General features: G+C 52.1%; 9 protein-coding genes across 9 annotated transcripts; 5 read left to right on the top strand and 4 right to left on the bottom strand.

Moving 5' to 3' along the window:
* The first annotated feature begins 234 nt into the window (after positions 1 to 234).
* BJX67DRAFT_302625 (glycoside hydrolase family 43 protein) lies at positions 235 to 1,515 on the top strand. The gene has a single exon (XM_071027003.1). It carries the CDS (start codon positions 454 to 456, stop codon positions 1,453 to 1,455), a length of 1,002 nt encoding a protein of 333 aa, XP_070888981.1. The 5' UTR covers positions 235 to 453; the 3' UTR covers positions 1,456 to 1,515.
* Positions 1,503 to 3,097, bottom strand: BJX67DRAFT_378555 (Zn(II)2Cys6 transcription factor domain-containing protein; the record flags this gene model as incomplete). The annotated part of the gene is made up of 4 exons (XM_071032365.1): positions 1,503 to 2,174; positions 2,224 to 2,376; positions 2,433 to 2,975; positions 3,038 to 3,097. 4 exons carry the CDS (start codon positions 3,095 to 3,097, stop codon positions 1,503 to 1,505), a joined length of 1,428 nt encoding a protein of 475 aa, XP_070888980.1.
* Positions 3,098 to 3,846: 749 nt separating this feature from the next.
* On the bottom strand, positions 3,847 to 8,216 carry BJX67DRAFT_370426 (MFS general substrate transporter; the record flags this gene model as incomplete). The annotated part of the gene is made up of 10 exons (XM_071030914.1): positions 3,847 to 4,030; positions 4,088 to 4,465; positions 4,569 to 4,655; positions 4,722 to 5,167; positions 5,217 to 5,390; positions 5,449 to 5,601; positions 5,723 to 5,920; positions 6,835 to 7,355; positions 7,409 to 8,024; positions 8,097 to 8,216. The coding sequence occupies 10 exons, from the start codon at positions 8,214 to 8,216 to the stop codon at positions 3,847 to 3,849; spliced, it is 2,877 nt and encodes a 958-aa protein (XP_070888979.1).
* A 1,272-nt stretch (positions 8,217 to 9,488) lies between these two features.
* BJX67DRAFT_302616 (CAP-Gly domain containing linker protein BIK1) lies at positions 9,489 to 11,700 on the top strand. Its single transcript, XM_071027002.1, has one exon. The coding sequence runs from the start codon at positions 9,620 to 9,622 to the stop codon at positions 11,627 to 11,629; it is 2,010 nt and encodes a 669-aa protein (XP_070888978.1). The 5' UTR covers positions 9,489 to 9,619; the 3' UTR covers positions 11,630 to 11,700.
* A 358-nt stretch (positions 11,701 to 12,058) lies between these two features.
* Positions 12,059 to 12,994, bottom strand: BJX67DRAFT_302603 (3-hydroxyanthranilate 3,4-dioxygenase). Its single transcript, XM_071027001.1, has 2 exons — positions 12,830 to 12,994; positions 12,059 to 12,738 (listed from the first exon to the last, which is right to left on the bottom strand). Exons 1-2 carry the CDS (start codon positions 12,859 to 12,861, stop codon positions 12,192 to 12,194), a joined length of 579 nt encoding a protein of 192 aa, XP_070888977.1. The 5' UTR covers positions 12,862 to 12,994; the 3' UTR covers positions 12,059 to 12,191.
* Positions 12,995 to 13,008: 14 nt separating this feature from the next.
* Positions 13,009 to 14,913, top strand: BJX67DRAFT_346271 (RNA 3'-terminal phosphate cyclase-like protein). The gene has a single exon (XM_071028411.1). The coding sequence runs from the start codon at positions 13,121 to 13,123 to the stop codon at positions 14,339 to 14,341; it is 1,221 nt and encodes a 406-aa protein (XP_070888976.1). The 5' UTR covers positions 13,009 to 13,120; the 3' UTR covers positions 14,342 to 14,913.
* A 334-nt stretch (positions 14,914 to 15,247) lies between these two features.
* BJX67DRAFT_346270 (uncharacterized protein) lies at positions 15,248 to 15,633 on the top strand. Its single transcript, XM_071028410.1, has one exon. It carries the CDS (start codon positions 15,413 to 15,415, stop codon positions 15,626 to 15,628), a length of 216 nt encoding a protein of 71 aa, XP_070888975.1. The 5' UTR covers positions 15,248 to 15,412; the 3' UTR covers positions 15,629 to 15,633.
* Positions 15,634 to 19,296: 3,663 nt separating this feature from the next.
* BJX67DRAFT_391333 (tellurite-resistance/dicarboxylate transporter family protein) lies at positions 19,297 to 20,907 on the bottom strand. Its single transcript, XM_071034767.1, has one exon. The coding sequence runs from the start codon at positions 20,842 to 20,844 to the stop codon at positions 19,666 to 19,668; it is 1,179 nt and encodes a 392-aa protein (XP_070888974.1). The 5' UTR covers positions 20,845 to 20,907; the 3' UTR covers positions 19,297 to 19,665.
* Positions 20,908 to 22,580: 1,673 nt separating this feature from the next.
* On the top strand, positions 22,581 to 23,016 carry BJX67DRAFT_302519 (uncharacterized protein). The gene has a single exon (XM_071027000.1). The coding sequence runs from the start codon at positions 22,679 to 22,681 to the stop codon at positions 22,931 to 22,933; it is 255 nt and encodes an 84-aa protein (XP_070888973.1). The 5' UTR covers positions 22,581 to 22,678; the 3' UTR covers positions 22,934 to 23,016.
* The last annotated feature ends 383 nt before the right edge of the window (positions 23,017 to 23,399 follow it).

Below are 23,399 nucleotides of genomic sequence, written 5' to 3'. Positions count from 1 at the left end.
GTCATAAATAGTTGCCAGATTTCCCGTATCCCACTCTTCCTCCCACTCTCCAATATACTCCGAACTCGGCCTGGGCGATAATCGGATATTGTGAAGACCTCGGGACCCCTTCCCCATTGATTTCGATCTCGCAGCCCTTCTGCCAAAAAAGGTACTGCAATATGAATGTATTCAACCCACTTACTCAGGCTCTGTTTCTCCATCGGAGCCTTCCCCATTTAGCCGTAGTATTTGGCCCATTCTCATTCATTCTCATGGCCTTGTGCCCCTCCGGAGTATATCGCGGGGTAAACCCCAACGCGCTTTAGCCGGCGGATAAAACGACAAAGACGAAGACAGCTTCAACTTCATATAAAAGCTCGACATTGAGGAGCCTCTTTGTCTGTCAATCAATCAATTCATCAATAAATACAAATTTATAGCCTCTACGCTTCTTTCTAAAAATCCACCACCATGCCCTCTAACCCTAAGCCCCTCATCTCCCACATCTACACAGCCGACCCCTCCGCGCACGTCTTCAACGGCAAACTCTACATCTACCCCTCGCACGACCGCGAAAGCCCCGACGGCACCGTCTCAAACGACAATGGCGACCAGTACGACATGGCCGACTACCATGTCTTCTCGCTCACGACCCCCGGCGGCCCCGTGACAGACCACGGCGTCGTCCTCTCCACGCCGGACGTCCCCTGGGTCTCGAAGCAGCTCTGGGCGCCCGACGCCGCCTTCAAGAACGGGAAGTACTACCTGTACTTCCCTGCGCGGGACGCCGAGGGCGTTTTCCGGATTGGGGTTGCCGTTGGCGAGAAGCCCGAGGGGCCATTTGTTGCGGAGAAAGACTGTATTAGTGGGAGTTATAGTATTGACCCTGCGGTCTTTGTGGATGATGACGAGGGGCAGGAGGCCTATATCTATTTTGGGGGCCTGTGGGGGGGTCAGTTGCAGTGTTGGTCGAAGTCCGCGAGCGGGGAGTGGGTGTTTGATGCGTCCAAGGGCGGACCGCAGGAGCCCTCTGGGAAAGGTGCTGTTGCGCTCTTCCCTCGCGTTGCGAGGTTGTCGCCGGATATGCTGTCGTTTGCATCGCCGGTGCAGGAGTTGCAGATTCTCGACGAGAAGGGGAGTCCTATTGCCGCGGACGACCATGACCGGCGCTTCTTTGAGGCTGCCTGGTTGCACAAGTACAACGGGAAGTACTACTTCTCGTACTCGACGGGCGACACGCATTACCTTGTTTACGCGGTAAGCGACTCGCCGCTGGGTCCGTTTACATATGGCGGGAGGATCTTAGAGCCTGTTTTGGGGTGGACAACGCATCATTCTATTGCGGAGTGGCAAGGGAAGTGGTGGCTCTTCTACCACGATTGTGAGATTTCGGGGGGCGTAAGCCATTTGAGGAATGTGAAGATGAGGGAGATTGTGCACGATGCGGAGGGGAAGATACACCTTGCCGATTAGTTCCGGGTTCTTGCAGTATCGCTAAATTTCATCAGAGTATATGGTTTCTATTTGAGAAACTCCTGCGCGTATTCCTCTTTTGTACTCGCAATGAACTGCCGAACCCCGGCGCAGGCCGGGTCATAAAGACAATCTGCAAGGATTCGTCGCTCCTCGGCTAACCGGGTTGGCCCTGCGGCACAAATATAGTGTAACGCAACGGTCAGGGGGTATGTGATGACATGAGCCCGAAACAAACCCATAGAAGGGTGGCAGAAGAAAGGGATTGTCCGGACAATATTCCCACAGAACTCGTCCAGGTCCCATCCAAAATCTTGCTCCTCGCCAGGCGGAACACATAGGGCCCCAAGGTTGCTGCTCACCACGATTGCTGTGGCCCAGAACATGGTCATGAGATGAGCTCCTGCGAGCTCATACGCGGGTACGTCGCCAGGTAATTCAGTGAAGGGTCGGAAGTCGGGCGCAAAAAGACTCTGCCAGGCTAGAAGGTCCTGTTGCAGCTGGATGAAGCCATCCGTAACTTGTTGTCTGAGGTATTCCTTTTCGTAACGGTCTTCGCAAGCCTTCATCAGGTCTGTGTCCTCGAAGAGTGCGGTCATATCAACAAGGACGTCGACTAAGCGGTCTCGCGGGTTTTTTTCGCGCTCAAGCCAAGGTATTATCTTCCACTCCGGCTCTATGAGGAAAATCCTCTTCCTTCGCCTGAGGTAGGACATCGCCTGAGAAAGTCAGTGACGTCTCTCCTTGCGTAGGAGGCAGGAAATTTACTAGGTTTGCTCGTCCGTCCGAGAATAGCTCATGCGCATATCCCGATATGAATGTATATGGCGACCTAGCCGTCATGAGCGCGATATCGCCCTCATTATGCACCTGCCAGCTTCGCGTTTGCTCCTTCGCGATTGTAGTTTGTCCAAAAAGAGCCTGAGTCCAAACGCCGTCAGAATCGTCAATTTCGCAGCACGCCGCATGAAACCAACCTCATAGAAACTGAATAGCCTAACCGCCGTCAAAACGCCGTCGCTCGTTGCTCGCCGTGGGTCCTTCATCGCTGCGGATGCACTCTGCAGGGCTCTACCGTAGAGCCGCCTACCCTCTTCTTTGAGGAACGAGTCGCCTTCCTGCCTCGCCACAGCTGTGACTGACATAGCCAGGAGAGCCTTTTCAAGAACAGTCTCCTTGCCGTGCAGGTCTTGAATTGCGTCGATCCACCCGCCTAATGCGAGGCGCGTCACCTCTGCAGATAGCTTCTGGCCATTAGGCAGATACAATCGCCAAAATAGGTCCATGTACTTGACCTGGTAGGCTGATTTTGCTAATGATGTGAGCAGAGCAACGTCACTCCCGCTGCTCGAAGAACGATTCCGGTCGCCGACGCGACGGCTAGGGCCTCGCTCTTTCTCGACGAGCTGCTTATTATGGTCCTCCATGGTGTTGTTGATGAAAATGCGGGGACGATGATACCCGCCGCACTCGACCCGGGCTTTGCGACATGTTCCACAGAACGGCTTTTCCATGTCGCACTGGGTACCATCATTGTTAGTTCACACCGGGAAAGGCGGACCGGAAGACCTGATTGACATACGCGCTTCTTCCGCTTCAGGCATGTCACACACGCTTTAGATCGTCCTGGTACGCCAACCATATTGAAAATTATTCTTGTTCCGTGACGAAGACCGCCGCCCACGTTTGGTGTCACTGGGAGGCGACAGTTAAATAGACCGCAGCCGAGTGGCTATGCAAATGATGATCCCCGACCGTATGATGATCTCCGAGAGGGCTGAAAACACGGCTCTCCAGACCATTCGGGACATGCCAGTCGCGGCGGCGCCAAGCTGCCAGGATTTTTAAGGCTGAAGACAACAATTCGGGACCTTCGCAGTTCGCGGGAAAGCGTAGCGAAAGGAGGGACTCCCAGGTGGCGGCCTTGCTTGGGTTGCGAACAAGGTTGATGGCCACACATTATTCGGTCGATGGAGTTGGCAGGATTTGAGAGACGTGTTGGGGAGCAGTTTCTTGGAAGCTTTTCTCGATGATGCTTGAGACGAAAGAAAATGGGATCGGAAATGCATCCGAATTCGTGCACACTGGCCGACGTCGTTTCCCGATCGGGGAGTTCGTCCACGACGCCCAGGTGAACCAACTGGCCTCATGCCCTCATTTGACTTGATCCGCTTTTGGCCCCCAAATTTCCTCGAGACCTGAGACATGGGAGAAAAGGGATGAGGGAAACCCGGAACAACGCAGTCTTGCAAAGTTTGTGTGTTGATGACTCTTGCTGTATGCAAATTAAGGCCCAGAAGTTTTGGAACTCTAGATAGCTTAGGGTTGACAGTCTCAGGGACGGGTTAAACGCCCGATGTTAATTGGAGATAAACGACGCTACTCATGAGGCTAATGCCCCATTCCCTTCTCTCGGTTCTCCACAACAATGCTCCAGTACTTCTTCCGGCTCTGAACCCGAAACCTCTTCCCCAACTTGATCATAAGGAGGAAAACCGCAGAACATGCCAGTCCGACGAACGCAGCAGAGACAAAACAGTTTTGATAGCCGAGGTCCTGCACCCAGGGCGTAATTCTATGGAAGCACCGATTAGCGGTCGCCGGTCGGGAGTTGATGACCGAAGAAGCTTACCCGTATCCCATTGCGAAGGACATCGTGTTGCGCACCAGAATCACACTCGCCATTGCGTCGCCGCTCAGCGCCTGGTAACTATCAACAAGATAGTTAACGCTCAGCGTCACTCCACAAGTGTTTGTCATCGCTAAGAGACACATGGCGACTAAGAGGCCAAACCAATGGACCCCGTGCGCTGCACCAACACCCCACAGTAGTAGTGACCCAGGGACAAGGATCAAACAGAGACTTAACGGCCACAGCCGGTGCTCAGCTTCCATAGTCCCTCCATTGCGGCGGGCGAGTTTGATTGTGAGCCAGTCACTGAAACGGCCAGTGAAAAGGGAGCTGCTTCGTTTAGAGTCGGTGCATTGGAAGTATGGGAGGCCACTCACCCTAGAATCACACCAAGGCAGCAGGCAACATAGCTGAGGCCAACCATCGACGGACTGTAGTTGTTAACGAGCATCCACTCCCCGCTAGTAACAACAGTACATACCTGAAATTGTACGGAGCTGAACCTAATATCAGAGACGCGGTTGCGTTCAAGACATTAAACCAAATCAGATATGAACCGTATGAGAACCTGATTGGTTTGGGGATATTAGTTTCCGGAATTTCGACGGGCTCATTATCGCAAGTGTAGACGTACCCTGCATAAAATATAACCGGCCAGCTCAAGTAGTAAATAGTGTGCCAGGCTCGGCGAAGCATGTTGTTTTTTGCCTGACGCGGCCCCATGATGGAGAGTTTCTGGATGTAAGTCTTCTTCCGATAGACTACGCCGACTTCTTGGTCGCTTTGACTTGTCGCGTTAGCAGGCAATGCTTTCTCTTTCCCTTGATTCTCGGCAGATACGGGGGAAGGTATGGCCGGGCCTTCGGGCAAGCTAGCCACCTCGCGTGCGTAGTTCGTCTCTTCCATGAAGAAAAAGAGGAAAACAATGGAAGCACCGCAGAATATGGCGGGCCAATAGAAGACCCACTCCCATCCATGGTACTCCGCAATGAAGCCGCAGATAACAGGTGCGAAGAAGTTACTTCCAGCTAAGAAAAAGGCGTACAGTCCCATATATGTTCCGCGTTCATGTGTGAAGTACTTTGTAGGATTAGCCGGCTTCCAGGTTGTTGACCAGCTTGGAACCTACCACATCGGTGACAGAGACCTCTGGTAGAGCTTCAATGGGAGCCAGGAAAAAGCCGGTTATGATGCTCCGAGCAATCCATTCTCCGTTACTGCGTACATGAGGACTACCAATCCTTGTCAGCGGCGGCAACTCAACAGCACAGGGCTGCCAGACATACCCCCATACACCTGTGCCCTATTTGTTCGAATGATTAGAACAAGATGTATCTCAGCGGGGATAAGAGATTACTTACCAACATTCCCGCCAATGAGATCATATAGGTCATGCGTTTCCCATATTGAAGCGCGAATGGCTGCCAAAAAAGGAGACCCCAGCCAGCCAGCAGGAACATATAACCAGTTCCTTCATTTAGTGTATTGATTGAGACGCCGGTCTCTTCAGAAAGCTGGACAAGAACCGAGTAGACATTTGCACAAGCAATACCAGCGAACAGGGTGTAACTATGGTAAGAGTCGTTAGGGTCTATTTCCTTGAAGTCGACGACCTTTTTCGACTCACACGCTCACGCTGACCGTAGACAAGAGTTTCCGAAGGGGTACCCAGTTCAGTGGATCATCTGGATCACTGGATGGTTCAGGGACCAGGACGATATCTCGATCCCCGCGGTCAAGGTGACGAGTTGCAAGGACGTGCTCTGTGTCCACAAGCGTAAAGGTACCGGGGATGGCATTTCGGTCAATAGATTGCGCCATGTCATACAGTACCTACCGAGCGCTCGGTAAGGTGCGATGATTATGCGGGGGGAACATTTAGGTCGGGAATCGTTGAAGGAGAGAGAGCCAGAGAGGACGTCAGATATAGGTGCAAACGGTGCAGGTTCCATAAATTCTCCGATAAGCTTTGCAGGAGGGGAGACTGCTATCGAGTCCACGACGGTGTCAGCTCGTCTGTGCTGCCAAAAGTAAACGCTGCCATTGTACCGTTCTCCACATCAGCTATCGGTAATCCGTCGGTCGTGGGTCTCATCTGTGTTGGAGATAGGGGATTCTCTGATAACCTCAGGCACGTGGCTCCTCTCCCCCGTCAGCGGTGATGATCAGTGTGCAAAGACAATGCCACTAGTAGGGTATTATTGAGCGCATCCCTTCTCATTCTCCTCCTCGCATTACTCGGCTCGGCAAAAGGAGAGTGTCTGTCATTCGCAATTCAAGGGAACAGAGTGGGCCAGAGAACTTGGAGCGCTCGGCCGTCAAAGCGAATGAGCAATTGGGAAGGAAAGAACTTCCCTTTTCTGCTTAGAGGAGTGATATCCGCGACCGTTGTTGGTGCATCTGACGATGTTGGGGGTTGGAGAAGGAATGGAGAGGGGAGACCTGAAAGTTCTCCGCAAGAGGCTTCTCTCCAACTCCGTTTGTTTCATCGTCGACGAATTTGATGACCTTTAGTCTCCCCAAAGAACTAATTATGATTCGAAATGTGTTCAGAGGCTCAAAGATGAAAATGTATCCAGTATCCTCATAATATACAATTGAGTAATCACAGGCTATTCCCGGTCTCAACATGCTTATCTAACAGAAACAGGGGGTCATATAAACAATAGACACAGGAAGGAAAATCTGAGAGAACTCGAAAATATGAAAGCTGACGCCCACAAAATCATAATGTTAACTCAACCCACCACATCATCTTCTGGCAGCTCTTTGATGACGTCTTTCAGCAATTGGATCAGTTCGTCAACGTCAGGGCGGTCAGCCGGTTCAACCTGCAAGCACCGGCGGACGACATCCTTGACAGGTGCGCTTATAGAAGTCGCGGTATCTTTGTTTGGTTCATCACCAGCTTTGCCCTTCCCCTTGGTTGCCCCTGTCTTTTCGTCAGGGAACCGCCAGTCACCGCCCAGGACGCACATGCTCAAACTACCGCCGGTTTCTTCACTTCGGGCTTCAAACGGGCTTTTTCCCACTAGACAGGCGTAAAGTGTGCAACCCAATGACCAGATGTCCACCTTGGTGTCGATAATGGAACCGGTCTTGACGTCAAAGAGCTCTGGCGCTCGGTATGGCATTGTGCTATGCTCGGCGGCGGTATCTTGAACGGCTAACGCGAGGGAGCGAGAGGTAATGGCTATAGGGCTAGGCGCAAGTGACCCGAGGTCCATCAATATGGGGGTCTGTCCGTCATCATCGATCATGATATTGCCTGCATTGATTAGCTTCATCCACGGAGCGATCCCCACTTTTGGAGTGTCCTACCAGGCTTGATATCTCGGTGCGCATAGGGGCGCGGGTCTCCGTCTTGAACACCTTCTTGGCTTTGAGTGACTTCGTCATCCATGAGGGGCTCATTCTCTGAATCCACTTCACCGGCGAGATGACTAGCCCGTCGCTTAGCCTTCCCCATTCGCATTCCAGTGTCTGCGTCCGCCTCCGCACCTTCCCTCCTAACAGCCTTCGCTTTTCGCGTCGGGGCGGAGCCGCTTTTGACTCGGTATTGGTGCATCGCACGCAGCGCTTGGGCAACTCCAAGTATAAGAATCATAAGCCGCTTCTCGGGGAATCGCGTATGATTTACGAGGTTAGCATTGATCGCGTCCTGAAGGTTTCCTCGTTGATAGTATGGTAGAAGAATGTAAACCGTCTTGGAACCTGCATCTCCGCCATCATTGCGAAACTTCGAGCCTGGCTCTGTTGAGACACAGTGGTCGATAGAATGGATTACGTTTCTTTCAGACGTGAACAGATTATAAGCCTCAACCTCCTTCAATGCTTGGGACACAGATTCCTGGCCGAACGGGCATTGGATTTTCTTGAGGGCGAATAGCTCCGATGTTGATTTGTCCTGGACGAGATAGACGTAGGAAAAGCCTCCCTATAAATTTAAGGTTCTGGGGTCAGCAGTTGTTAACAGAAACCGCGGTTGCGGCTATCGCTGGTCTCATACCTCACCGAGAAGTCGGAGCATTTTAAAGCTGCGATTATTGATTTTCAGCTGCGGAGAGCTAGGGAAGCAGCACATGCAGTCTGTAAAGTTATAAAGAAGGTCGAAGAAGTATTGCGCCATGTTGTAGGACGATATACGACGGTCAATAGAGCATCTCAGGGCGCGATCCAGCGAGGAATCAATCGGTTGCAAGAGAAAGGTTGTCTTCAACCTTCAGCGGTGATGAGACTTCTGTTCCCTCAAGCTGGGCTCCTCCTCTCGGGGAGATCGAGGACGCTTTGGCAACGGAATGGGCGGAAGGGGAAGGCGGAGAGGAGAGCTGGAGGAGGCGGAGCCGTCAGAGCTGACAACAGCTGGCCAGAATCTCGCCAAGACAAACGCCTGCAGTCTCCTCTGATCATCTCCGCGACCAATGAACAAACTTGCCAATCATTCCCTGTTGAACAAGGGCACGATGCGTTTCTCTCTCTGGCCGCTATCATCGTCGAATTAGGTTTGAGGCAGGACCAGGCAAGGATCGCAACAGTTTTAGTACGCTGAGGCGGCGAACTAGATTTACCTCACAAGATCGGCTAAGGTTAAGACATGACTGGTATTTTGTAGCTCAAGAAATGTGAGTCTTCGAGGTAGAGAGGAGAGAGGAGAACCAAACCGCAGGACAGTTTGCCCAAATCCATTAGGAGATGCAGGCTAGAGTGCAATGGGAGCGGGAAGCTCAAGCAGCGGTGCAACTTGGAATCTTCCCGACATCGGGAGGGTGTTTGCATTGCCTCCCCGGGGCTTTCTAGCCCGGCAATTGAGCGGGTGGGACTCCTTGTGCGACCGGCGTGGAGGCGGATTTGTGTGAATCGCATGCCCTTGAAGCTTGCCTAATTGAGCCTTCGGACGAGAGCGCGAGCAAAGCAATACGGTGACAGCCGCATTGACAAGCTCAAGGGTGGATGCAACTTCGAGTCATGCTTGGTGACGGGTTCCTGACCGCGGGGAGAAACGATGTGGAAGCAACCATGGTTCGTGCGTTGATCAAAACTTCTGACCAGAACGCATCAAAACATCCAAGACAACAGAATTGATTCAAGCCAATAGATCTCGTTCCAGCAGCTCCTGAGCCCACTCTGGTTGAGGAGTCCCCCTAGCCATGACGACACCGATCCCAATCACGATCGGCTCTGCTCGTCGAGTTTCAGTCCCCTGCTTGTCTTTGCCTCCCTTCTCAGCTTCTGCATGCGCTCTTGTTTTCCTACACTTCCTGTTGGGCATTGAAAGCACCCAAAAACTCCGATCTCTCCTGGTCGCTCAGCCTTCAGCCATTTGGCTCCAGGATGACTCGCTGTTGATCGGTCACTTTGTGCCGCCTCCACTTTCTTTTGCCATCCCCTTTCCTTTTCCTCTCCTTTCGAACGCTTTTTTCCCTTCGACCCCCTCCCGTTCCTCTTGAAAGTTCCCTTATCAACAACTCCCCTTTGCCCCTCTCGGCATAAAAGAACCTTCTGCAACCTGGATTTCTCGCAGTGCCGCCAGCGATGGCCGCCTTGGACGAAATTCAAGTCGGCGACGTCGTGAACGTCCCCGGCGGGATGCATGGCACCGTCAAGTTTGTGGGAGTCGTTGCTGGAAAGCCGGGGAGATTCGCGGGCATCGAGCTTGCCCAAGAGCACGCTAAACGAGGAAAGAACAGCGGGGACGTCGATGGGAAGAAATACTTCACCACCTCCACCGCGGGTTCCGGCATTTTTGTGCCCATCAACAACAATAAATACGTCACCAGGCGTTCGGCTTCCAACACGCCTCCAACACCTTCGCGTCCGGTTAACTTTAGCAAATCTGTCGGCCCTCCCTCTGCACCACGCCCGCCCCAAATAAGACGCCCCTCCCTTCCCCGCCCAGAATCTCCACGGGTCTCAGCGCCCCCAAAGTTAAGTCTGTCGGGGCTACGAACGCCATCCACCGCCTCCAAAGCGCCACCTAGCTCCAACGGTTATGCACGAAGTCCTGTGAAAGCTCCTTCTCGTGCCTCCGATCGTCCTCCCTCTCGATTTAGCGTTGAGGATGACATTTCGTCTAGGACTTCCGATTTCGGTCGCAGCTCGATGGGAGCGGAGATATCCGATCTGAAAGAGCAAATTAAAAGTCTGGAAAAGCAACTTTTTGACCGCGATAAGCAGCTAGAGGAGCAAGCGAACACATTAGCGGAGTTTCAACGAACCTTGGAGGAATTGGAGGGATCAGATGCGCTGTCAATTCGCGCGCAGCTACGCGAGAAGAATGACCGCATTACACAGTTGACCACAGAATTTGACATGCACCGCGCTGATTTTAGGAGCACACTCGATACTTTGGAAGTGGCGGCATCAGAAACTGAACGGGTCTATGAGCAACGGATTGACGAGCTCATGCAACAAAACAAGGAATTGCAGGATCGCGGTGAAGATGTTGAAGCCGTTGCAAGGCAACTCAAGCAGCTCGAAGAACTAGTCTCAGAACTGGAGGAAGGATTAGAGGATGCACGCCGTGGAGAAGCGGAGGCCAGGGCAGAAGTTGAGTTCCTGCGAGGAGAAGTGGAGCGAACAAAGCTGGAGCTGAACAAGGAGCGAGAGAACTCCGGTGTACCTAGGGAGAGTCGCGTGAGCCCGGATTCTCAGTCGCATGCCAGAGAACTCGAACAAAAAGATGACGAAATTCGCGGATTGAAAGCTATCATTCATTCCTTGAGCAGGGGCGATCCTGACCTGCATGCGCTGCAGCAGAATGGGTTCGGAGCGGGGCCCCGGCCAGATTACAATGCAGACCATGTGGCTGATTTGGAGCAGCGGGTCCAGGAGTTCGAACGACTGAGCGAGCGCAAGACCTACCGCATCGAAGAGCTTGAGCGCGAGCTGCAACAACTCCAGGTGAACGGTGGGGGTCGGAATCGCAGTTCAACCATCACACAGTCGTCGAGCACCCAGCATCAACCCTCAGGCTCGACGGGGAAGATCAGCAATGCGCATACTGTGAACCATGCTCATCGCCTGTCTGATCGAACGGTTGTTCCTAGCGACTGGCAGGATGAGCCCCCGCAGGATGGTCTCTCCCCAGCTTACTCTTCCCACCGCCGTGGTCCCTCAGACAGCTCCCCCAACCGTTTGGAGACGATGCATGAATCCGACGGGCGCTCAGAGGATGGCGGCTCTCTTTGGTGTGAGATCTGCGAAACTGGAGGTCATGACATTCTGAGCTGCACAAATATGTTCGGCGCAGAGAGCAAGAATGTCCCGAGCGGTTCGAAGGAGTCCCCTCACAAAGCAGATTCTATGGGCAAGCAGTCTACCCCTGAATCTTCCCTTGCTAAAGATCCTCCATCGTCAAACCAAAACCCTGCACCCCAGAAGACCGGTCGCGATGTTGTCCTCGAGGGCCTTCGTGGTGTTGGCCTGACATCCTCTATGGCGCCAGTTGCGGGCAAGGCCAGCGGCGTGATCGACGAGTCAAAGTGGTGTGCTCTCTGTGAGCGAGACGGTCATGAGAGCATTGATTGCCCCTTCGATGATTAATCAATTCCTCGCCGAGTGATTTTGACACGAAACACAATGATACAGTCCTTAATGACGCCCTCCGCACCTGTGACATGACATGGCTACCCCCCATCACCCCGAAAACTGGCTTTAGTGGGCCCGTTATTTTCCTTATACCTCTTATAATTGTGCCTTGCGCATGCTGCTTTCTCCATCATCAGTTGGCCCCGGTGACCGTTCTGATAACCCTCCTTCTATGATATGGCTTGCTTTCTGCTTGTCAGTTCCATATACCAGATGAAGGAAGTTTACGTCGCTACTCGGGTTCCGCCGCATGGATGTTCTGTGTTAATACGTAAATCTTAGTCACTTGTGTCACTCATTGTCTGTCTTCGTCGGCCCCGTATCCATATCACAGAGCGTTGATTCCTTGGGTGCTTATTCCTTTTAATTTTCTTCCCTTTTCTTAAAGCCTTACCAAGGCCGTCATGCCATACTGCTAACCATATCGCGCCATAATCTGATAATACGAATCCAACCTCTCACCTGCGCCTAAAATACATTATAATTATTAAAATACATTGCTGCTAACTGGGCATCCTTACTCTGGGAATCTGGGCGGCTGAACAACCTCACCATCCTGGTACTTCGACTCTGCAACTGTGCCACAAGCCTTGCACGTTCTCTTCTCCTTATCCCCTGCAAACTCCTCAACAACCTCTTTCACCTGGGTTCCCAAATCCGTACAAATAAACCTCTTCTCCCACACAACCCCGGCACATTTCCTACAAAACCACAGCATCGTATCCAACGCCCCCTCTTCTCTTGGCTGCTCCATCACCACACCAACCGTGTCCTTGAACCGCACTGGAGAGTGCGGCGTATTAGCTGGTAGGAGGAACAGCGATCCCTCGTGGATCGGAATATCTTGAAACACAGGCGGAGAGACAGATATATCCACAGTCTTGAGGAGCATGGAGCCGCGATATTGGTAGAAGAATTCCGGGGTGGAGTTGATATGGTAATCTGTTCGGGCGTTGGGACCGCCGACTATCATTACTGTGTAGCCGGATGTAGCTGGAGATGAGGGGTGGTAGACGCAGTAGTTATTTACAGGGGGTTGGAGCAGGTGGGAGTTGGCTTCGAGCCTGAAGATATCTTGTCAGTCGGTCTCGATATGGAACACGCGGGGGAGGGGTAGTCCGGTTGAGCCGTGATGGGCGTTCGGGAGGGAGGTACCATTTTGGGATGTTCAGAGCTGGAGGATGCATCGTTTCCTATGAGTGAACTACTAGATGCAAGCTTGTTAATTCTCTCAGGATTTTCTCGCAGTTGTACCTTTCAAGATGCGCTGTGTCTGGACCATCCCCAGCGAGCCGGAGATAATCCGGTCTTATGTCCTACGGCGGAACGGAAAATCCAACCTTCCGGAAGATTTTCTTGCTCTGCATTTTTTTGGAAGCATCAACCAAGAGGTACGAAAGAGAGGGAGCGAGGCTACCGGGACGAAATTCTCGCGATTGAGCAGCCATGGCAACCTCCCAGCCTCCGATCCGGTTAACCTCCCACAAGAACTTCGTTTATCGCCTCGTCTTTTCCACCTTAACTGGTCGGACAGTCCATATTTCTCAGATTCGCCCTTCCTCTCCGACGAACCCTGGCCTCGCACCGCACGAAATTTCATTCCTCCGTCTTCTCGAGGCGGTCACTAATGGCTCGCAGATGGAGATTTCGTACACCGGTACGATTCTCGTCTACAAACCGGGTCTTATCACGGGAAGCGCTGCAGGCGCTGGAGCAGGCAGTAGTGGTGGTGGTGTGATTAGGCATGAGATTCCTGCTGGTTGTACTCGCGGCGTGAGCTACTTCCTCCTTCCTCTCTGCCTCTTAGCCCCATTCTCCAAGGCTCCTATCAAGGTCCTCTTCACCGGGCCCGGTGTAATTACCTCTTCTACTCCAACGGGGGACATGTCCGTCGACAGTGTTCGAACCGCGATCCTGCCACTCTTCAATCAATTCGGTATCTTCAATAACATCGAGTTGCGTGTCCTTCGACGATCAAATCCAGGCCCTAACGGAAGAGGCGGCGGTGGAGAGGTTCAACTGGTTTTTGGACATCAGGTCCGACTCCCCAAAACATTACATCTGATGAATCCTGGCAAAATTAAACGAATCCGCGGCGTTGCGTATTGCGTCGGCGTGTCTGCGTCTAATAATGCCAGAATGATTGACGTCGCCCGTGGTATTCTCAACCCCTTTGTTCCGGATACTTACGTATTCTCGGACGTGTCCTCCGCTCCGCTCGTACCTGCTTCGGATAGGAATAATCCCTCTGCAAAGAAGAAGACCGGTCTTGGATTTGGTTTGTCTCTGGTAGCGGAATCCTCGACTGGCTGCTTATTCTCTGCCGATGTTGCTTCGCCTCCCAGTGGTGGCCAGCCGCCTGAGGACATCGGAAAACAGTGCGCGTATCAGCTGCTCGAGACGATCTCAAAAGGGGGCTGTGTCACCACTGCAGCTTTTCCTACTATGATTGGGCTGATGACAATGGGATCTGAGGATGTTGGGCGTCTCCAAGTTGGTCGTGACATCGTCGGTGACGAAAGTGCAATTCAGCTGGCGAGAGACTTGGTGAAATTTGGTGCGCCAGGCTGGGGCCTCAGGGATGCCTCCGACGAAGAAAAGACTGGGGATGTCATAATCAGCGTCGTGGGACGAGGTATAGGAAATGTGGGCCGGAAGGTGGCTTGATTGCCGTACTGCTACTCAATATCTACACGCCGTGGTCGTTCCCAATCGTCCTTCGACCTCGGTCCGCGCCACAACCTCCTTCGACGAGTGAAATGGCTACCAAGATCCGAAGGTTCTATTTGGACTCCCGCCTCGTCGAGCCAACGCCTTTTATGCGATACATGCGACAAGGGGTGGGGATGCCTCCTTATCAGCGACTCTGTTGTCATACCACTCCTTCGCCCCTTGATTCTCGCCAGGTAGAATCCTTCGATGTACTGGATTCCAATCCTTAGGTCGTGCAAACGAGGCTGGCGCTATCCTCTCTCACCCCCGGCTGGCAAGCCTCCGGCGGTCAACCCACAGCATTAATGGGACGGCCGCACTTCATAGATGCTTCGACGGCCCGCTTCATGATGATGGATTGAGAACGGCTTCAATAGTCAGCTTCTTTGCTACTGCATTTATGTGATACCCAGCCTGTTTGGCCCTCGCTACTGAATTCGCCGCCGGATCTCGAGTTTTATCTGTTGATCTGGACTGAAAAGCAGAGAATGCGTGTATATAATCTTCTAATCAAAACTTTTCCTCCGTATTATTCTATTCATCCTCGTGTCGTTTCGAATCTCCGACCTATTCTGCTTCCTGCACACTAATAGTTCCGATCAAATCCCTGCCCGGCAAGCAGCCAGTTCCACCCGACCTCATCGAATGTTCAAAGGAAATTTTTGTGGACTCTTTTGCAGTCCAGCCGGACAGCAACGTTTTGAGTCTTCGATGCTCATAGAGCCGAATCCACAACTCACTGTACAGGGCTCACTCGACGGCTGCCCAGAGCAACAGAACCTGTCTTCGGTTTTGGAATTGAGTCGGCTCTCCGACCCCGACAGTTCAGGGTTTTCGATCTCAGGCTAACAAGGGTCTTTGGTGAGACTAGACCCCTGGCTCGAAGCGAGACCTACTACAAAACATGTCCAGCATCATGTTCTATCCCCCATATTCCAAGGAGAGCCCACAGCCATCGCCACCGTGTGTCCCATCGATCGCACAATGGGTTGAACCGCTGTAGAATTGCTCAAGGATTGGTTTTCAATGCAACCTGCGCCACCTAAGAAGAATGGGGAATGTGCGAATGGAAGTTTGCGACCAGTACCGCCGCCCAATAAAGGTCAATTGGGACAAGAGAAGGCAGATAGTGGCGATACACGGAGGCCCTCGAGTCCTATGCCCCTCGGGCTCCGGCCGAGACATTCCCAATTGTCCCAAACGACTCACGCGGAACAAGAAGTCAACCCGGCATCAGACTAATTAATCCACAGTCTAATAGATCAACTCCAGCAAAGGAAGCAAGATAGAAGAACCACCACGCCATGGGGCTGCAGGGTGAGGCGTTTCAAAGTGTCGAGAGTGGGCGTTGTGAACGCACGTGACTAAACCCTATATCACTCATCACCCAGCCCCCAACGCACCTGTCCTGCGTGAAAACTGCTCTTGAAGGGAAATTAAATTTCCCAACCATTCACCAGAGTGTCTCATCATCTTCACTTCATCAAGCTCATAATTGGTGCGGCGACGGCGCACTCATGGTCGATGCTACCCCAAAGCTCCATGGCTTCCAGAAGAGGAAGGCACGACCAACACTAGACTGTCCACTGTCGGAGGCCGAGCTGGGTTTTTCGGCGGTACGCTGCTGCTGCCTAGGCCAGTGGCAACTGCCAATATAATCTCTGCACCTCCCGCGGGTTCCTTCTCCATCTCTTTCCTCCTGCAACCTCCTGCTGCCTCTTGACTCTCGCTCTTCCTCGCCCAACTCCTTGGAACACTTTGCTCAACAATACCCCAAGACATTCCAGTAAGTGTCATACCTGTAAGTAGTACCATGACATGTGCTACTTCAAGTAGTCGTTCTTTCCTTCTCCTTCCTTCTGCAACCCTTCCCCCTTACACACACTTCCAGTCAAGGCTTTCACGCTTCCAGTGTCCCTCTCTGACCTTCTCCCAACCACTTTTCTCCGCAACGCGAGCCAGCCCAGTAAGTGACTGAGCTTGTAAGTACTCGTACCAGGAAAACCTTCAACTTGAAGTTCCTTCCCTCGCGAGTTGCTTACTGACCAGCGTGACAGGCTGGCTAAAAAAAAAAAAAAAACACTTCTCGCACCGCGGTCAGATATTCCTGGGACATGCTCATGTGGGTTCTGCTCTCTCCCCCTCTGGGTGTAAGAACTACTAATTCGACCACAAGAGCCGAGGATTGATCAATTCGTCCGGACTTGACATGATCACCCTTTCCTGAACGTCCTTCCCTGCAACGTGGGTCAGCCCAGTGAAGAGACAGAGCTTTGTAAGTACTTACTACCCTTCTCACTCCCTTCCTCCCCCGCTTTCGTGCAGAACAGCTACTGATCAATCAATAGGCTGGCTAAAAACAATCTACTCACACCGCGGGGATAACTTGCACTGGGAAATGCTTCTGTGCGTAGCTCAACTGCTCATGAAGATGGTTTTAGAGTACTGATGTGACAGCAAGAGACGAGGACAAACCAACTTGTCGACGCGCCTCTCTCCTCCAAGCATTTTGCACCGCCCGTCACCGTAAGCCAGCCCAGTGAAGTGACAGTGCTTTGTAAGTAGCAATCCATTCTTTGCACTACAGACTCATACCTCATACTTATACAATCAACAGGCTGGCTAAAAACATTCTGCTTACACCACGGGTTAGCTCCCAACAGGACGTTCCCATGTAGGTGCTTCCCCCACGAATCGTAGGCGAAAGCTGACTTTAATATTTAGAGGCGAGGATAACGCAACTCGTCGAGGTAGCCACATACCTCAGCCTCAGTTTCCTCATTCCCCTTTGCCTCTCACAATCCACTCCGACCAAAGATGAGGATAACCCAACTCGTCGAGCCACATCCTAATCACATGCCACTTCGTTATTTCACCCACTTTGCAGATGATGAGGATAACCCAACTCATCGAGGCAACTGCAACGACGAGGATAACCCAACTCGTCGAGGAAACTGCAAAGACAAGGATAACCCAACTTGTCAAGGCAAATGATGAGGATAACCCAACTCATCAACACACCCACATGCCTAGCCTCAGTGACCTCTCCATCCTTCTCCTTTCCACAATCCACCCCGACCAAAGACGAGGATAACCCAACTCGTCGAGCCACATCCTAATCACATACCACACCGTTTACTTTACTTTTTGCCTGACGCCGTGGGCAGGCCCAGTAAGTGACAGAGCTTGTACGTTTCCCCTATCATTCCTATGCTGTTCGACACTAATTCTTCACAGGCTGGCTAAAAAAAAAACTTTGCCCATGCCGCAGGTTGGCCTGAGAGTGTCACAAATCTTGTAAGCCTCGAGATAGTCGGCTACATGATCATAGCTCACCTGTCCTCTCAGTACATACAATCACGGGATAACCCAACCGTGTTCGACTTGACTATGCTTCTTCGCTGTCAATGCCTCGCCCCGCGGGCAAGCCCAGTAAGCGACAGAGTTTGTGAGTGTACTCCAACGTTCCATTCCACGAACACTGACGAATATTGCAGGCTGGCTAAAAACAATCCCGCTCGCACCGCAGGCTACATCTGAACATATAATCATCCTGGTAAGCCTTTACCGGTTGTTTCACATCACAGCTGGTCGATCTCACTAACTACTTTAGGTTCATTCTCCTTGAAGTAGCGGAAAATACACCCCTCCATCGAACTTCGCCGGTCGACCTTACTTCACGTTGGTTCCTTCCGCCGACACTCGAAACAACAACGGAACCTCCGATGCCTCCCTCGTCCCTAAATTGTGGGCAGGCCCAGTAAGTAACAGAGCTTGTAAGTGCTACTGCCGATATTACGTATAACGTATTGGTACTGATGGCATTACCAGGCTGGATAATAACAATCCGTCCACACCAAGGGCGAGCCTCTTCTTCAAAGGCTACTGGTTCGCAACCCCGCGATCTGTGTGCTTCTGACATGTCTGAAAAGGTACTACAGAGCAAGTTGAGCGCCATAGGGCAGCCAATACCGACACCAATGCTCCTTGAGAATGGCGCACGACTATCTCAAGCGCTTCCAACCGAGGGCTCGATACAGCGCGACGTGCTGACCACCCGATGGTAAACCATGTAAGTGACGAATCCATAATCACCTTCTCTTGCTCGGGGTTTCTCCTCCTTATGGTTTACTAGGCTGGCCAAAAAGAAAGTTGGCCGTCCTGCGGTGAAGCGAGACCCACACGCTCTAATCTAAGGTTGGCTTCTGATTTTGACGCAACAATTTATCTAACACTGTCATAGGGCTCTGGAAGAATTCTTTCCTCCACTCCCACAACCGCCCCATTACGACTAAAGCATATTGGAAGGAGAGGAGCCTTTTGTACTTCGTCAATGTATCCCGGTCAAGGTTTTCGCCTCGAGAGGTTTTCCTTGACTGTCACCCAAATGGGGGGAATGGTTCTGTTATCGCATTCTTGCTTGTTACTTTGGGCTCCGGTAACGGAAGGCTTCAACTGCAATGGCGCTCCGCCGCTACAATAAAACCGTTTATGCTTACGTCGCCTGTCGCAGAGGGTGGTTAAGGCATTGCCTTCATAAGCAGGACAACCGGGATGGCGGTGTGTCCGAATTGTAGGTCCCAGACTCTGGCAGACCATCATGTGGAGAAGGAAACTCCCTTTGTGTCCCTGAAACACCCAATCATAAGCTCGCAAATAAACTTTGGGGGTGTTAATGGCCAAAGTCGACGACACGCGTCTCCCACTCCAGCCCTAACTGCTGCCAAACTGCACAGCCTTAGTCAACGAGCTCAGTGGAGAGGGGGGGGAGGGAAGGGGAAGTGGAAATGCCTCCCATTTTCTCTTTTTCTGTTTCCCCCCTTTTTTCCTCTATCAATGCCCATTCTATATTTCTATATTCCAAAAACGAAGTGATCGGCGTAGGGAGAAACTGACAGACAAAACAACCTGAAACGATAGATTTACAAATCCCAAACGCCGATCATCACATTAACAACACTCTCGGAACCATTCCGAGAGGACATGAGGTGCAGAAAGTTATCCTTTTTGGCGCCGAATGTGCTACAAAACAAAAAGCAATTTGGATCAATTGAAAATTCTGACGAATGCACGAAAGGATAAGGCCGGAAGAGGAATTGCGTATGTGTAGCAGGAATGAATGCAAACGTTGGTGACGAGGGGAAGCAATCCGAAGATTCAAACAAAAAGTTAAGCAAAGAATCATGTACGAAGGGAATTGAATTGGTGAGAAGGAAAAGCTGGGTCGATAAGGTGGTAGGCTGAATATTTGACTCAGTCGAGGGGATAAACGAGGAGATTCACTCGGAGACGTCCTCGTCCTTGCCCGGGTACATGATATCGTGTCGAATAACGGCCCGGACGTGGCTGACTAGGACGAAGAAGAACATGCACACGACCCCGATGGACATTGTGCTTGCGACGGCTTTGATACCAGCGCTGTTTAACCAGTTGCCCAGGGTGATTGTTGCGAGTGTGAACCCGGTATTCGGGAAGACCATAGCCCACCAGTTGAGATGGAAAGAAGTCGGCGGGGAGCGGATGACGGCGATTGCGGCAATGCAAAAAAACCACAGGCTCAGGGCCCAAAGAAATGCCGCAGCGGATATCGCGAGGAGAGTCATGATGCGGGCGTCTTCGTTCGCGTATTCGTCGTGGAGGAGCTCGAAATCTTCTGGTAGGTTGGCGGTCATACCGACAAGAGCTAGTGCTGTGAATGCAGGAGGCCCAACGCAGATGAACATGCCCGGTCTGTGTTCGGGGCTCGGGAGGCCCGATTGCATCAGTCGGCCGATATAGTGGGAGTACATCATGAAGCTGACCGAGAAGCCGAGGCCCTGGAAGGTGATACCGGCGCAGACCATGGGGATGGCGGAGCGGGCTGGTTGTTGCTCGGCGATGACGGAGGCAATGGTGCCGCTGAGCATGATGGGAAATATCGGGAGGATCCATGAAGGCATCATGGCTTGGAGGTGGTAGGAATGAGAGGAGAAGACGAAGTAGTACTGGACGATCGCGAGGGTAAGGGTGCAGGCGCAGTAGATCCAGAAGAGCACTTCAAGGGCAATCGCGAAAGAGTCATCAGCATCTTCGCCGAAGTAGCGGTAGAGGCCGGAGATGATGGTTGCGATGGAGAGCCAGAACGTCGGGAAGAAGAGGCCTTCTCTGTCATGGCGGAGGGAATCGAGCAGGCCCCCGTGGAGGATGAATCTTAGACACATAAGAGAGCAAACAAAGGCGAAGAAGAGGAGATCAATAATGTATACCGCCATGCCGATTTGCTCCATCCCTCGGAACTTGTTCGGCTGGTTGCCAATGAGGACAGCCAGCCCTCCAGTGCTCATGGTCAAAGTGTACCATGCCCATGTGAAGTGGCGTAGTCTCTCGCGGAAGCATAGTTTGGCAGGCTTCTTCATCTCAAGCTCAAGGGTGGTCGTCTCGGAGCGAGGGGACTCGGGGTAGGGGGTGTTGTCAAACATTACTGCTAAAAACGATGGAGACGATGCAGCATTGACAGGAAAGGTTGAACGACAGACTGGTGGGTGAGAAAGCAAAGGGGATCTATAATGATGTCAAGAATAATGCACAGAACGAGTGACAGGAATAAAAGCAAAGTAGCAAGTGAAGGGGATTTAAACCAGAGATTTTAGATTTGAAGCAGAGAAAGTAGACAAGATGAAAGCAAGGCTAACGTAGGCACACGGGGGCGCAGGAACCAGGTGGTTGCAAAAAAAAAGGAGTGTTACGCAATCGAGAATAACCCAAAGGGCAAAAAAGAGAATATTCCAAATGGAAAAGTACAGGCGGGCCAACAGTATACATGGACTGCGAGGACAAGCCCGGCGGTCAAACCCAGGGCTTGGCCGAATCCAGCAAGTGGAAATATGATGTTCGACCCTCTGCATCTGGAGCCATCATAGGGCATTGAGTCTTGGGTCACCCTCTCTTTGCGGTTGCTCATCATCGATGGTCGCCCGACCAAGACTCTTCCTAGCCACTGGAAGCCGTGAAAGAAGCTCGACGCGCCATCACATATCAAACCAGGGATGCACCAACCAGGATTGGTGGATGATACAGCTCTCATTATCCCCAACATAATACAACGGGAGGTAGCATCTGTTTTCCCGCGGTTGAAAATAGCACTTGTCAAGGTTTGTGGCTAACTCTGATGCCTGTTAGGAGAAGTGGAGCAGTGATCTGCGCCATTGATGCTCAGTGAGCAAGGTCTACGTCAGGTCTCCCTGGTGTACAAGTGGGCGGCTGCGGCAGACGGCAGCTGTAGCCATCGAGTGTTCCGGAACTGGTCGATGCATACTGCGGAGGCGTTGTTGACGTGCGTGTTATTCCAGAGACGCTCGGCAGGGGCAGAAAACGTATTCCTGTCACAAACTGAAGAATTCAAAGGCAAAGGGGAGGGCGCGACTGCGAGTACGGTGCAGGTGTGAGTGGACCCGGACTCAACGGGGGTGTGCAGTTTTACTCTGAAGAAATTGGCCGGGCAGATCAGGGTTCTCGGCGAGTTCGAGTTGTCTGTCTCGGCCCGATGGGTGTGGAATGCGAAGAGATCGAGAAGACGGTAACTGCTGTGTTGCTGTGAGGTTGTGAGAAGCAATGCGAGGAGGTCACATGGCCGGAGCCTTCCTCTTCACTGGCTTTCCTCTTCTTCCACTCCCACACTTCTTCTGCAACTCTCAATGTCCCACATCGAAAATCGTCTTGCGCTTGGGCTCTCTTATTCTTCGTGTACGCGTCCCATGCTCTGCGCGTTACGCGTCTTTGTCCCGGTTCTCAACGCCCCATTTCGAGATCGCCTTCCGGGGTTACTCTCTAACACAGCACACAGACAGGTGGGGACCGAGGAACTCTTTGACGGTGTGCAAAGTACGGCGCTGATATTTTTGGGATAGTGCTGCCTGTTTGCCAAGTAGTGTGGCTGGGAGGCCGTTGGCGCTCGCGGCCCGGTCTATCACCTTCTTCCTGCTCGGTTGAAAGAGCAGGTGTCTTGGCTTCCACCGGCCAATTACCTCGTAGTCCCAGCTTCATATCCAGAATCAGGGGCCGGTTAGGACAGCAATTCACTGGGCGGCTGGGCACTGCAGCTCTCGAGGCTGGACCCATGGCCTCGATTACGGTCTAGCATCGCTCTCTTGAAGATATTCAACGCGTGCTCCACAGAACATGGAGTTAGTGGGTTTCTGTCTCTCACATATTACACTGATCAGTGATCACAGATGCTGGCTGTAGCTAAGACCCAACTCCTCCCGGGGTTCCCACTTTCATTCCCGATCGAATAGCGTTGCCGACCAGTACCAGATGCCCGGTGGTATCCGGCCCCTGACCAAAGCGTTGAACGTGTGCCGCCCGTTTGTTCGGGCCCATTCAGGCAAGTTCCACTTTGCTCTGGGCCGGCCAAGACGGCGATCGACAGAACATCATCGACTGGGAGTCCCACTGCCAAGCTTTGTGGCTATGATCCTGGCGCCTGGGCACCGCAGGTCCACAACCGACGAAAACAAAGGGATAAGGAGAGACTGGGATGGACTTGAAACACAACAGTCCACACAGTGACACCCCGAGGATATTTATCAGGGTACAAGGCAAAGACACTCTCAACAACATGCGTAACATTGACCTGGGACAGTTCAAAGATCAGAGTCCCACACCCAAACTCATGCACCACTGAACATGGAATGATCAAAACAAGAAAAGTTTGAGCCAAGACTTGGCACCTCATCATGAGCAGATTCCGTCACCTTCCTTTGTCCCTTCTCAACAAAGATCCCAGTGGTATAGGCAGGGTACTTCGATGGAGACTCCGTCGCCTAATCGGTTCTCTTCAGAGATCTTACTCCATTAATAATTATCTACTGCTATCTTGCCGCGCTTCGCGAACGTGTCATCGTGGACCACATTTGGAGTCTGTTCTTATCTATACATATCGTCTGCCAAGCATGGCTGTGCGCCCATTTATTGTGTCTGCCAAGTTCTTGCTCGTCAGCTTGTTATACCTACTTGGTATATTCCGCAATGCCCG

This window comes from Aspergillus lucknowensis (genome assembly GCF_044049455.1).
Source record: "Aspergillus lucknowensis strain CBS 449.75 chromosome Unknown BJX67scaffold_7, whole genome shotgun sequence".
Lineage (NCBI taxonomy): Eukaryota > Fungi > Ascomycota > Eurotiomycetes > Eurotiales > Aspergillaceae > Aspergillus > Aspergillus lucknowensis.
Note: the sequence above shows the minus strand (reverse complement) of the source record. Positions and strands in the feature narration are given on the sequence as shown.

Bases quoted from the DNA above. Each gene is read 5' to 3' on its own strand.
- BJX67DRAFT_302625 (XM_071027003.1), top strand. From the start codon at position 454: ATGCCCTCTAACCCTAAGCCCCTCATCTCCCACATCTACACAGCCGAC.
- BJX67DRAFT_302616 (XM_071027002.1), top strand. From the start codon at position 9,620: ATGGCCGCCTTGGACGAAATTCAAGTCGGCGACGTCGTGAACGTCCCC.
- BJX67DRAFT_302603 (XM_071027001.1), bottom strand. From the start codon at position 12,861: ATGCATCCTCCAGCTCTGAACATCCCAAAATG. The intron at 12,739-12,829 runs GTACCTCCCTCC...AGATATCTTCAG, and splicing joins GCTCTGAACATCCCAAAATG to GCTCGAAGCCAACTCCCACC.
- BJX67DRAFT_346271 (XM_071028411.1), top strand. From the start codon at position 13,121: ATGGCAACCTCCCAGCCTCCGATCCGGTTAACCTCCCACAAGAACTTC.
- BJX67DRAFT_346270 (XM_071028410.1), top strand. From the start codon at position 15,413: ATGCAACCTGCGCCACCTAAGAAGAATGGGGAATGTGCGAATGGAAGT.
- BJX67DRAFT_391333 (XM_071034767.1), bottom strand. From the start codon at position 20,844: ATGTTTGACAACACCCCCTACCCCGAGTCCCCTCGCTCCGAGACGACC.
- BJX67DRAFT_302519 (XM_071027000.1), top strand. From the start codon at position 22,679: ATGCCCGGTGGTATCCGGCCCCTGACCAAAGCGTTGAACGTGTGCCGC.